At 35.7% G+C, this 12,054-nt stretch overlaps 1 protein-coding gene across 2 annotated transcripts in view; it reads right to left on the bottom strand.

Annotated features, from left to right (window-relative positions):
* LOC114520254 overlaps positions 1-12,054 on the bottom strand; it is a 65,884-nt gene that overhangs the window by 10,790 nt on the left and 43,040 nt on the right. The window contains exons 94-153 of one of the 2 annotated variants that reach the window (XM_028540486.1): positions 11,877-11,994; positions 11,757-11,776; positions 11,463-11,646; positions 11,219-11,313; positions 11,016-11,129; positions 10,716-10,772; positions 10,592-10,625; positions 10,371-10,450; positions 10,196-10,264; positions 9,949-10,050; positions 9,794-9,869; positions 9,607-9,710; positions 9,410-9,530; positions 9,193-9,212; positions 8,934-9,042; positions 8,718-8,812; positions 8,528-8,638; positions 8,375-8,431; positions 8,244-8,277; positions 7,944-8,023; positions 7,722-7,790; positions 7,543-7,644; positions 7,375-7,450; positions 7,190-7,293; positions 6,984-7,101; positions 6,832-6,851; positions 6,490-6,601; positions 6,290-6,384; positions 6,090-6,200; positions 5,914-5,970; positions 5,801-5,834; positions 5,588-5,667; positions 5,406-5,474; positions 5,156-5,257; positions 4,996-5,071; positions 4,819-4,922; positions 4,595-4,715; positions 4,457-4,476; positions 4,246-4,348; positions 4,065-4,159; positions 3,868-3,978; positions 3,698-3,754; positions 3,498-3,531; positions 3,311-3,390; positions 3,109-3,177; positions 2,901-3,002; positions 2,741-2,816; positions 2,541-2,644; positions 2,233-2,350; positions 2,080-2,099; positions 1,768-1,873; positions 1,594-1,688; positions 1,362-1,472; positions 1,198-1,254; positions 964-997; positions 775-854; positions 625-693; positions 441-542; positions 272-347; positions 71-174 (exon numbers count right to left, since the gene is read on the bottom strand). In XM_028540486.1, the coding sequence (XP_028396287.1) occupies positions 71-174; positions 272-347; positions 441-542; positions 625-693; positions 775-854; positions 964-997; positions 1,198-1,254; positions 1,362-1,472; positions 1,594-1,688; positions 1,768-1,873; positions 2,080-2,099; positions 2,233-2,350; positions 2,541-2,644; positions 2,741-2,816; positions 2,901-3,002; positions 3,109-3,177; positions 3,311-3,390; positions 3,498-3,531; positions 3,698-3,754; positions 3,868-3,978; positions 4,065-4,159; positions 4,246-4,348; positions 4,457-4,476; positions 4,595-4,715; positions 4,819-4,922; positions 4,996-5,071; positions 5,156-5,257; positions 5,406-5,474; positions 5,588-5,667; positions 5,801-5,834; positions 5,914-5,970; positions 6,090-6,200; positions 6,290-6,384; positions 6,490-6,601; positions 6,832-6,851; positions 6,984-7,101; positions 7,190-7,293; positions 7,375-7,450; positions 7,543-7,644; positions 7,722-7,790; positions 7,944-8,023; positions 8,244-8,277; positions 8,375-8,431; positions 8,528-8,638; positions 8,718-8,812; positions 8,934-9,042; positions 9,193-9,212; positions 9,410-9,530; positions 9,607-9,710; positions 9,794-9,869; positions 9,949-10,050; positions 10,196-10,264; positions 10,371-10,450; positions 10,592-10,625; positions 10,716-10,772; positions 11,016-11,129; positions 11,219-11,313; positions 11,463-11,646; positions 11,757-11,776; positions 11,877-11,994 (4,953 nt within the window). The remainder of the gene's footprint in view (positions 1-70; positions 175-271; positions 348-440; positions 543-624; positions 694-774; positions 855-963; positions 998-1,197; positions 1,255-1,361; positions 1,473-1,593; positions 1,689-1,767; positions 1,874-2,079; positions 2,100-2,232; positions 2,351-2,540; positions 2,645-2,740; positions 2,817-2,900; positions 3,003-3,108; positions 3,178-3,310; positions 3,391-3,497; positions 3,532-3,697; positions 3,755-3,867; positions 3,979-4,064; positions 4,160-4,245; positions 4,349-4,456; positions 4,477-4,594; positions 4,716-4,818; positions 4,923-4,995; positions 5,072-5,155; positions 5,258-5,405; positions 5,475-5,587; positions 5,668-5,800; positions 5,835-5,913; positions 5,971-6,089; positions 6,201-6,289; positions 6,385-6,489; positions 6,602-6,831; positions 6,852-6,983; positions 7,102-7,189; positions 7,294-7,374; positions 7,451-7,542; positions 7,645-7,721; positions 7,791-7,943; positions 8,024-8,243; positions 8,278-8,374; positions 8,432-8,527; positions 8,639-8,717; positions 8,813-8,933; positions 9,043-9,192; positions 9,213-9,409; positions 9,531-9,606; positions 9,711-9,793; positions 9,870-9,948; positions 10,051-10,195; positions 10,265-10,370; positions 10,451-10,591; positions 10,626-10,715; positions 10,773-11,015; positions 11,130-11,218; positions 11,314-11,462; positions 11,647-11,756; positions 11,777-11,876; positions 11,995-12,054) is intronic. The other variant, XM_028540487.1, reaches the window with a different exon arrangement.

Here is a 12,054-nt window from a genome sequence, read left to right as displayed (position 1 = left end):
GCAAAACATGTGTAAAAAAGGTATTTAGAAAAAATATCAACATGTGAAAGCCTTCTACGATTCTACCAACCTCAGAACGTTCGACTATAAGTTGACGGAACATTTTCTTGTCATCTTCGATCGTCGCCTTCAGTCTTCCCACGTGCGAGGTCAGCGGATTTTTCACGTAAGACACTGCGATGAAAAAGAAAATTTAACGGTAGGAAATGTTATGCTTCTAAATAGAGTTTCAAACTTTCACAACATGTGATTCAATGATTTGTCTGTTTACCTATGGCCATGAATGCAGTCTCCGTATCTCCTGTGAATTCGCTCTTCAAAGTTTTCTCGATCGTCTTTCCTGACGTCTGTACAATAAATCACGCAACATTTCGGTTTATTTTTGTAAATTTATAATGCACGAAAATGGATTAATGCAATATTGTATCAAAATCTCATACTTTGTGGTATTCTTCAAACATCATTTTCAAATGAGGGAAACTTCTCTTGCTGAAAATATGAACAAACTTTGTTTCGTCCGTTCCCAATTTCTTTTCCCCGGCCTACAAAAAAGCAAACGTGCTTAATGTAAAGACCATCAAGTATTCTGCAAGCAAAAGGCAGGTAAGTTCATCCCCAACTTACTTCAAACAAATCAACTGCATCTCTTTCCACTTGTCTGGGGTGAATGGTATCTTTTTCGTCTCGTTCGCACTAGATGTTGGTTATGAGTGAAAAAAGAAGTCAGGGAAAAGAAAGTTACTAACAAAGATATCATTTGGGGAAAATATTCACCTTGAGTATTTCAATGAACAACTTTTCTAAATCGCCCCCAGTCTCCTTCTCAATCATCGTATCCAAGTCTTTTTCATACTCTGAAAGACATAATTAACATTAAAGAAATTTGGCATATCAGATGAAAACTTGTGTCCCATTGTTTTGATTTCATCTTATAATTATTTATCATTAACGAAATGCACTTACGCTTTTTATATTGTTCTTTGATCAATGTTATTTCCTATATCATAAACAAATGCAGGTTAGGTATTCGTATGTTTAACTACTTAATCAAATCTCGTCAATTAAACAATTAATTGCAGTTGGATCTATATATGAACCAGTCATCCATTCTCATTCAAAAAGTATTTCCTCCTAATTGTAGTTTTGTGAAGGAAAACGGTTACACAGGATAAGTTTGCATTCATCTCTTAAACATACCTGTTGAGAACGTCGACATAAAATGTCGATAAGCACATCTTCCTTGGTACCAAAACCCTAAAAGATATTTTTTCCTTTAGATAATGCAACAATCTCTTTGAGTCACTTATTTGTATCATGATTTTAGAAATAGAAAGTAATTTTCAGGCATTTTAAGTATTTACCTCCATGGCGCCATGCAATTTCTCGACATCTGTTTCACTTGGCTGCAACAGCACCGACACGAGTTCTTCTGAATCCTTGTCAAATTCATTGTTGAGTTTTTCGTGAAGTTTCTGAAGAAAAGAAAAGTATTACCATGGTTCTATCGTGAAAGCATATTGCTTGTTAAGACAAATATAAAAATAAAAAGATCTTGCAACATAAATGTTGAAGTGTAAATGCATGTGTTCATACGTCATTTTCTTTCGTCTGATAAACCTCGCTGATTGCTTTTCGTTGTTCCAGAGTTCGGCTGCTCAGAAGAGTTATTAAAGAGTTCTTGCTGCTCCCTAAATTATAGGGATAAATGATTTATTTTCGTTTATTTATGCCATCTTCTATGGAAAAGAGCAAAACACAAGCACCTACCAAGAGATTTCTTTATGGTATCAACATCATCATCTGCTTTGAAGTTTTGCGCGGCAATCACTGTCGCATTGTACTTGATTGGCGGCGGCGCAGGGAGCACTGGGTCCTATAGTAAAATAATTAGAGAAATGATTTAATTACTCGCTTTTGACACTGTAAGGAATGTTTGCGTCCTGGATATATCTTAGTCACGCCCGCCGTGAACTTTTTATCTTAGGCAACTAATTTTCATGTTTTAACTAAAAAGTTTCAAGTTTTTTAATTATCTAATGATTAATTGAAAAACGATGAATACTAGTTAACTATAATCACCTCGACTTCTGGATTCCATTCTAAAAAGTGAAAATACAAAAAAAATTCAGCTTAATATATATCTGATTGTCGGGTATGGGAACCAATTTCCGCCGCTGCAAGTATTCCGGCGGACGAAGAGAAAGAGACGTCCATGCATTACAAAATACCAACCTTTAATCAGAGCCAACAAAATGTTCTGTGTGTCTCCCGTGTAATGTTTCTTTATGTCATCAGCTAAAGTTACTTCATATGTTGTTTTGTAAAGATCTTTGATTTCAACCATGTCGACCTATGCAGAAATAGATTACTGCTATTAGAACACTTTAAAAAAATATGTTACTCTGTTTTGCATTTTGCATAGATGGTGTAGATGCGCACTGCGAGAGCCCTCTGATATCATATGCATCCAAATTCCGATTGTTTAAGAACTCTTATATAGAGATCTCAAGAATTTGATCGGCCTTTTAGGCATTACCAACCTCAGAACGTTCGACTATAAGTTGGCGGAACATTTTTCTGTCATCTTCAATCGTCGCTTTCAGTCCACTCACATGCGAGGTCAGAGGATTTTTCACGTAAGACACTGTGATTAAACAGAAAGTTTGAGAAGTATATTATACTGCATCTAATGCCAGTCCCATACTCTTGTCACATCCGATTCATTGAGTTGACTGTTTACCTATGGTCATGAACGCAGTCTCCGTGTCTCCTGTGAATTCGCTCTTCAAAGATTCCTCGATCGTCTTTCCTGAAGTCTGTACAATAAATCACACAATCTTTTAATTTCACGAAAATGTGCTGTGCGAGAGATTTTGATGGACAATGTTAGGCTTGCATACCTTTTGGTATTCTTCAAACATCATTTTCAAATGAGGGAAACTTCTCTTGCTGAAAATGTAAACAAACTTTGATTCATCCGTGCCCGTCTTCTTTTCGCCGGCCTACAAAATAAAAGAAAAACGTCAATGCTATTATATATTCTACATGCCTAAGGCAATGTATTGAAAGCATTTAAGGCCTATCAATATGTTTTCTTGGAAAACTTACTTCATACAGATCAACGGCATCTCTCTGCACTTGATTGGGGTAAATTACATCCTTTTCGTCTCGTTCACACTGTAAGTTAATGATAATTAAAAGTTTAGAAAGAGATAAGAAAGAACCAACTTTTGTTGAAAATACAGACGATTGGGAGCATCAAACGTTTTACATAACATGCTCTGAAGAATTAGTGTTTACAAACATGTACCTTGAGTATTTCAGTTAACAACTTTTCCAAATCACCCCCAGTTTCCTTTTCTATCATCGTATCCAGGTTTTTTTCATACTCTGGAGGAAAAAGTTGCCAATTAAGGATATTTGGAATATAAGATAAAATGACGATATTAAATGACGATAAATACTGCACTCCTAGAGATGATTTATGACAAACTCACGCTTTTTAAATTGCTCTTTGATCTCTTTTATTTCCTACAACAGATAAACAAACACTAGATCAGGCAAACGTATGTGAATTTAGTCATCAGATCTTAGTCAATTAACTCAATGAAAATGAAATAAATGGAAAAGTCAAGTATGATAATGTTTGCAGTTTTCAAGACATGTCCTTGTCAAACAGTATTGATATTCAGTCTACCTTTTGATTGCGTCGACATAAAATGTTGATAAGTACGTCTTCTTTGGTCCCAAAGCCCTAAAGTGAATATTCTCATCAGAACCGATGAAAAAAACTATTACGATCCCTATTTTACGACGATTATACTAGAAGTAATTATACATATCATGCACAATAATTTGTCAAGCTACCTCCATAGCACCATGCAATTTCTCGACATCTGTTTGGCTTGACTGAAACAGAACTGACACCAATTCTTCGGACTCTTTGTCAAACTCCTGGTTGAGTTTTTCTTGAAGTTTCTAAAGAATATAAAGTTGAAAAAGTATACTTTTGAGTAAATTCCAAAAAAATACAAGGACTACATTGAACGGAGAGTTTATCTTACGTCATTTTCTTTACTCTGATAAGCGTCGCTGATTTTCTTTCTTTGTTCCCGAGTCCGGTTCATCAAAAGCGTTATTAAAGCGTTCTTGCTGCTTCCTAAAACGATATGAACACATCAATAATTTGTGGGAGCTCCGCTTTAAAAGTCTTAAGAGACTGAATAAAATCTCTCTTTCACATACCTAAATGCTTTTTCAATTCGTTGACATCATCTTCCTCGACAAACTTTTCAGGCGCCACAACTGTTGCATGATATACAACAGGAGGATCGGCTGGAATGGTTGGCTAAAGAAGAGGGTGGAAATTTTTGGTAAATGATGAATGCTTTTGAAAGTCAGAAATAATTTCCAATAATTAATTCTCTAACTTCACTAACACTTCTGCTTCACTAACCTGTTTCTCAGGAACCCATTCTGAAAAAAACAAAACAAAAAATTATATTTCGTAGATTTCCTTACTGGACCATAAGAGCAAACAGCGAGATTCAAAATTATCTTAAGCTAATTTCTTCCACTAAAGATCTCTACATACCTTTGATAAGGCCTAACAAAATGTTCCTAACATCTTCTTCTTTAAAGTGTTCCTTAATATCATCTGCCAATGTCTTCTTGTAGGTTTTTTCATACGACTCTTTGATCTCAACCATGTCAACCTGAACGTTTAGATAAAGTTGGTATAATTTTGTTGGTATAGAAAGTTGTGTAGTCCAAGTAATCTACATCGACAAAGTCATTAATTGAAACTACGCTTTTTACCTCAGAACGATCAACGATAATCTGACTAAATGTATTGGGATAATCTTTGATAGTCTTGTTTAGTTTTGCTACGTGACTTGTCAGAGGATCGTTGATGTAAGACACTAAAAAAGAAGGAAATCTTCGGCTCCTGTAACCAAACAAAATACAAACTATTCGCATTAGTTTCATTCTCACCCATAGTCAATAAAGCAGTCTCCATTTCGCCTGTAAATTCCTTCTTAATACTCTCTTCGATAGTCTTGCTTGCAATCTTAAAGGTAAAGATGGAGTGATGCGTTCAATTGACAGGGGGTGATGATTTTTGTATCCAGCAAAGTTCTACTGTTTTACTCACTGTCTCATAATGTTCGAACGTCATCTTCAAATGAGGCAAACTTCTGCTCGTGAAAACATTGATAAATTGTGATTCATCGGTTCCAACCGTCTTCTCACCAGCCTGAGAGCAAATTTCAAATAGTTCAAATCTTTAAAGTAGTACACACATTACGAATAGTATTAGTATAGTAATAAACACATTCCCTGACAGACATGAACGAAGTTTCGAGTAGAATTCAACATTGAAGTTTGCTTGCATTTAACTTTACCTGTTGTAAGTCAGAAGCGTCCTGTCTCACGTCTTTAGGATAAATGACATCCTTCTCTTCTCTTTCGCACTAGAAGCAATAAAAATTTATAAAAAATGAGGAATAAAATCGCTACAAAGTACAAATTTATGCTTAAGTTCGAGAGATCTGCCTAAAATGGGTAGCATCAGACTTGCATGTACCTTGATAAGCTCAACAAATAGCTTTTGCAAATCTCCACTTGTTTCTTTCTCAATCACGTCCTGTAATTCCTTTTCGTGTTCTATAACGGAATGAAAACTTTTATGCATACTGCTTGGAGAAGATACTTCCGGTGGTGATTTGGCGCTAAGTTATACAAGAATGAGGCTTCTTGTTCGTTTTCATACGGATTTGGATCTAACCGTGCCACTTACTCTTCTTATAGCTTGTCTTGATAACGGCTATTTCCTGAAGCAAAAAGCGAGATTTGTAAAACACCAAGATGAATTTACTTAAATATGAGAAAAGAACTGAAATGTCAACCTACATCTTTTGTTCGGCGACATAATATGTCAATAAGAACCTCTTCTTTCGTACCAAAGCCCTAAAGATACAATTTGAATGGTATTAAAAGGAATACAGTCGATTCTATTTGTTGTGTAAAACAAGCATTTGCATCTGTTTTTAAAACTGCCCGCCTCTGTTGTACGTAATTTGTCTTACCTCCATAGCTTCATGAAGTCTATCGGCGTCGGACTTGGGCGGTTGTACCATAATTTTCAAAATATCCTCCGACTTTTCTCCTAATTCAACTACGAGTTGTTCCGAAAAAACCTGAAATATACACGTTGTGTATGTACTTTTAGCAAAAGGTTACATCAGCAAATGCCTCACAAGTCACGATATACAACGGGTATTCTTACTTTACTTTCTTTTTTCTGAAATTCTTCACTTATACCATGTCTTTGTTCCTTGCTTCGTGTCGTCAGAAGACCAATGATGGCGTCTTTGTCAGTGCCTTTGAAAGAAATTATCGCGATAAGCATAACACAGAACCTATCATCTGAGATGGAAGAGAGTCAGTAAACACGAGAAGCATGTTTTTAACATGATACATCCATACCGAAATGACTTTTAACAACGTTTACATCGTTTTCTACGACAAATTCTTGCACTGCCACGACAGTGGGGTGATATACAACAGCAGGTGGTAGGGGAATTGTTTTCTCCTCTTCCTAAAAGCGATGAAGTAAAACACAATTTTTAGTACAAATGTGGTGATCTTTATCAATCAAAAAAAAATATTAAGTTGTTAATTAAGAACAATTTGTATCCCGTCTGTTGTGTTAAGTGCAATCAAAAACAATGCATGTTTCCAGAAAGAGGTAAACAACTTTATAGTGATTACTAGTTGAATGATATACAGTTTCAAAAAGTTTTAAAAAAGAAAATGGAGATGTCTTACCCTTTCCTCCGGTGTCCACTCTGAAAGAAAATAAATGGCAAAGTAAGAAATGTAATTTTTTTGGAAATACTTGATATTTAATTTAGTGACATACAAGGTTATCGTTATTCGTGGCAGAGGGATAGAAATAGTTCAAATTAATACTTATATACCTTTGATAAGCGCCAGGAGAATATTCTTGACATCATCAGTGTAGTGTTCCCTGATATGATCGGCCAGAGATTTTAGATAGCTCTTTTGATAAAGATCTTTTACCTCCACCATATCCACCTCAAGTAAGAACGCACCCATGTTTAATATATTTTGATTTTGTGGACAATGTTAAAAAGTGTTCAAAATACAAGTGAAAACTGTTTACCTCCGATCTTTCGACAACCAGCCTGCAGAATGCAGGTGGATCTTCCTTTATGGTCTCGCCAAGGTTTGTCACATGATGAGACAAGGGATCTTTTGCATGAGACACTAAAATGTAATAATTCAAAGTGTGATTATTTCCGGTAGTGAGTTGTAAATAAGTGTATTGCATGTGAACGTTTTTCATACCTAAAGCCGAGAATGCTGTTTCAACGTCGCCAGAGAATTCCTTCTTTAATGAATCTTCAATAGCCTTTCCTGAAATCTATATTGTTGAGAAGCACAAAAACATTGATTAGAGTCTGTTTGATGATGATTGTAGGATCATTTTAAAAGGCCACGAAGTGCACATCCCACCTTTTGATATTGTTCAAACATGAGCCTTAAATGCCCGAAACTTCTGGTCGAAAATATCTCATTAAATCGAGATTCGTCTGTTCCAACTTTTTCTTCACCGGCCTTGGGTTAAAGAAAGAAAAAAAACAATATCAAACATCTACGTTGATAACATGTGATAACATGAATTCATCGCCAACCTTGTGGAGCTCCTCGGCATCATTCTGAACTTCCCTCATATCAACAGAATCTGACTCCACTCTTTCACACTTTTAAAAGGAAAGAAACACATGTTCAGGTACGTAAAACAACTGTAATTATACAACTGTATTTCTCGTGAACAAAGAGTGATTGAACTTCAAACAATAACATGTTTACAGAATTATATTTAGGAATATATATAGGGGTTATTAACACTTTACTTTGATTATTCGAATCAACAATTTATTCAAATCTCCGCTTGTTTCTTTCCCAATCGCTTCTTCCATATCTTTCTCATAAGCTTAAGAAAAAGTTTCCAACATCATTATCAATTAATCACACTCGACAAATAAACAGCTACATTAAACCTTTCACAAAAGGCCTCAAATTCATTGAGTTAAGCTGGGCTGAAATAATCGATTCTATCAGGAAGTCCATAGCTGTTGTTGCTCATGCATATTTCTGAACATCTTTAGATATCTCATCTACATTACACTGCCATCATTCACATGCACACTTACTACTTTTGTAGTCTGTTTTTGCTTTCTCAATCTCCTAGAGTGATAGATGCACGGTATAAGACTATAAGTTTTGTACAAAATTGCTGCACAAATTGTGAGAAAATTGTGAGAATCCAAAGTGTTCCACGCACCTGCACATTGCGTCTGCACAAGACATTTATCAGGATATCTTCCTTTGTTCCAAAGCCCTAAATTTAGGATTTACAAACGTTGTCATTTCAATTTAAAATGGCTGCACTATTAACATGTTTTGTGACGAAGATGTGAATTCTCCATAACGCTACCTCCATGGCTCCGTGAATCATCTCAGCATCAGATTTGCCAGTTTGAATCAAGACAGTTAACATAACCTTCGTGTCATCACCAAATTCCCGTATCAGAGCATCGGTTAATTCCTAAAAAAGGTTGGTTCATTGTAATTTCACCACAAATCCGTGTTCAGGATTTTCAAAATTTACAATTACAATGCCTCACCTCATTTTCCTTCTTCCTGTAAACGTCGCAAATTTCTTGCCTTTGTTTCTTGGTTCTGGTCGTCAGTAAGTCCACGACAGCATTTTTACTCTTAGCTAAGAATAAAAAAGTAAATACAAAGATAATGATTTTATTCGACTCTTTCCTGAAAAGAATTTCTGGTGAAATTCTTTCATGATGAATTACGATTCATGATGAATCGTAAAACAAATTCACCTAGTTCTTCTTTCACAGTGTCCGCATCCTTTTCTGCGACAAAATCTGGTGCCATCACAACAGTTGGATGATACACAATTTCCGGCAGCAAAGTAAGTTGAGGCTTAGGCTGCAATGAAAATTTAAAAACGCAGCATTAAGAATGTCTGTCTTTTCTTCATCGAGAAAACCAAGAAACTACTAGCTCTCCTGATCAAACTTATGCATGGGTCTTGGAAACTACGTAGTACAGAATCTACATTTATTTGCGCGTCTTTACCTCTTCATCTGGGTTCCATTCTAAAGAAAGGAAAAGAAGGACTTTAATATCAATGCTTTTTTGCATATTTCTAGTTTCTCTCCGTCAAGATTCCATTACTGTTCTAATTCCTAGAAACCTCTATAGTTTCCAGGATTTTTTCTATATGCATAATGCGAGACTCGAAAAAAAAATAAGAATGCATGTGATCTTCCATCTTGAAATGAGCCAAAAGTACCTTTAATAAGGGACAAAAGGATGTTCCGAAGGTCTTCTTCAGTTAAATGTGTGTTGATATCATCTGCTAAACTGCGTTGATATGCATTAGAATACACTTCCTTGATTTCAACCATATCAATCTACAATATAAAAGCTTGATAGTTTAGGAAGAGAGGTTTGGAATCTTTGCTGCAAGAATTCTGATTTTTCCTCTACCTCACAACGAGCAACAACCAATCTTGAAAACGAATCAATATTACTCTCAACCGTTGTGTTCAACTTGCTGGCAAAATGGGCGATGTGGCCTTTTTGGTAGGAAACTAAAAAAAAATTTTCGTTTTTAGCTATTGTTTTTTTACTCCAAACGATGGAGGTATTTCAAAACTCATCCCATGAACCATACCCATGGTCGACAGCGCCATTCCAATATCACCGCTAAACTCATCCTTGAGAGTTTGATCTAAGGGTTTTCCAGCAATCTAGAAGCAAATGAGTTGCGAATGATTGTCTTGTGCTCCTTTACGTACTGAGGTATATGATGAGGTTTTTTGGTTATACCTTTTCATATTCTTTGTACATTTCAATCAAGTGAACATCACTTCGTGAGGTCAACGTCTCGATGAATTTCGCCTCATCCGTGCCTTGCTTCTTTTCACCAGCCTGTAAAAATTGGACTTTGTCAACGCTCCTTAAATTTCAAAGCAGGATTCAGAAGAAGTACGTGCATGAACCAGATGAATTTGTTTTTTAACACAATCAGTTCTTAGAGCAATTATGAAAATGCTGAGAAAAGTAATAATATTACCTCGTGAAGTCCTTTGGCATCCGCAAGGACAAGTTTTGCATCAACAATGGTACTGTCATCACGATCACACTGAAAATAAAGACATACGTTATAGCAATATTTGAAGGACTAATTCAAGGAGAAGAAGAAGACTATATAACTCGGCATGCATGTTCGGATTTCTGATGACAATTACCTTGAGAATTTCAAGAAGTAGTTTGCCAAAATCATCATCTGCCTCGCTGTCGATCGTCTTGTCCAACGCTTTCTTGTACGCTGCGATGAATTTTTAAAAGAAATGTTTATCCATAAATTCATAAAAAATGAACATGAAACGGTTAATTCTACGGGTATATGGAGTCGCAAAAAAGCACATCATTGAATTTCTAATCAAATTCAAATCGGGCAGTAATATACCTTTCTGGAACTGTGTTTTCAACTCCAAAATTTCCTACAATTACATAAAGCAATGAAAATATTGGGATAAGTACCGTATATTACAATACAAAGAATTTTCGCCATTATTAATCAGCATTATTACCTGTTCACTTCTTTGACACAAGACATCAATGAGAACGCTTTCCTTCGTTCCTAAACCCTGTAAAGACGAGAACAATACATATAATCACACTGACCTTTGTTTAATAAATTTCAAATTTTGAACTTGTGAAGTAATTGTCGGAAGTATACAGTATTCAGGAGCTTGGTAATGTAAGCTGTCCTTTATGAAAATCACATTCCTTTAATTCATACCCAATCGAACAATCGTGCAAAGTAACAAAAAACTCTGGATCGAAAATAAATTAGCTCTTTAATTACCATTAAAAGTTTCGTTTCTTACCTTCATTGCATCTTGCAGAGCTTTTACGTCGTTCATCGTCGAGAGCACGAACAGAGATGGAAGAAACTGGTCATTCTTGATAACAAACATTTCCTTCAGCGTTTGTACCAAGTCCTGTACAAAACAAGCGTAGTTCTATAAATGTGCCTGTTATTCGGCAATCCACCTTGTTTACACAATTCAAAATAGAGATATCTTCAAACCTTTTTGTGTGTCTCTTTATAACTCGTCATAATGTTTTGCCGCTGTGCAGTGCTTCTCAAACCCAACATCTGTATGACAGCTTTCTTATTCTTACCTATAACAACAACATTGATGTCACATAAGATCTTGTCATCTTGGTCACTTAAAGACGTGAATATCATCGAATTGTATCGTTCCTGAATAGGCAGATACACTGTAACAGCTATTACCATTTCCGAAATGGGCTGTTATAACAAAACCTACCAATGGATGTGTGCAGTGATTTTACATCGTTTGCAACGACGAATTTCTCAACAGGAACGACAGTGCCATGATATAACGAGGAAGACGGAACTTCCTCTGCCTTCGGTTGTGGTGAGGGAGCCGGTTTTGTTGCTTTACCAGCTCGTCCTCGGGGAGCACGATTTGACGCCTTTGTTGCTGGAGGCTAAAAGTGAAAATAGAAGACTACTTTATTAATCTCCTTAGTTGTATTTCCGAATACTATGTCTCATAGTGCGGGAATGGTAAAAATAGACTGAGGGGTGATTGGCTTACCTTTGGAGAAAAGCTGAATTCTAAGCAAAAAATAAAATGAAGTTTCATCAAACATCGTTAAAGCTAACGTTATACCATACATGAAATTTGTAGGCTCAACACTTTAAGAAGAAAACATACCTTTGATTAAAGCCAGTAATATTTTGGATGTATTTCCAGTATAATTCTTCTTGATGTCATCAGCCAGCGTAACATTGAACTGTGTGTTATATTCCTCCTTTATTTCTACCATATCAATCTAAGAAAACATAAGAAAAGAAATCTAAAACACTAGCCTTATTCAGTTTTTGGTATTTAC

The sequence above is a fragment of the Dendronephthya gigantea genome, unplaced genomic scaffold (genome assembly GCF_004324835.1).
Source record: "Dendronephthya gigantea isolate DGI-Jeju-01 unplaced genomic scaffold, DenGig_1.0 000015F, whole genome shotgun sequence".
NCBI classification, from domain to species: Eukaryota; Metazoa; Cnidaria; class Anthozoa; order Malacalcyonacea; family Nephtheidae; genus Dendronephthya; species Dendronephthya gigantea.
The sequence above is the reverse complement of the archived record's forward strand: the minus strand, read 5'-3'. Positions and strand labels throughout refer to the sequence as shown.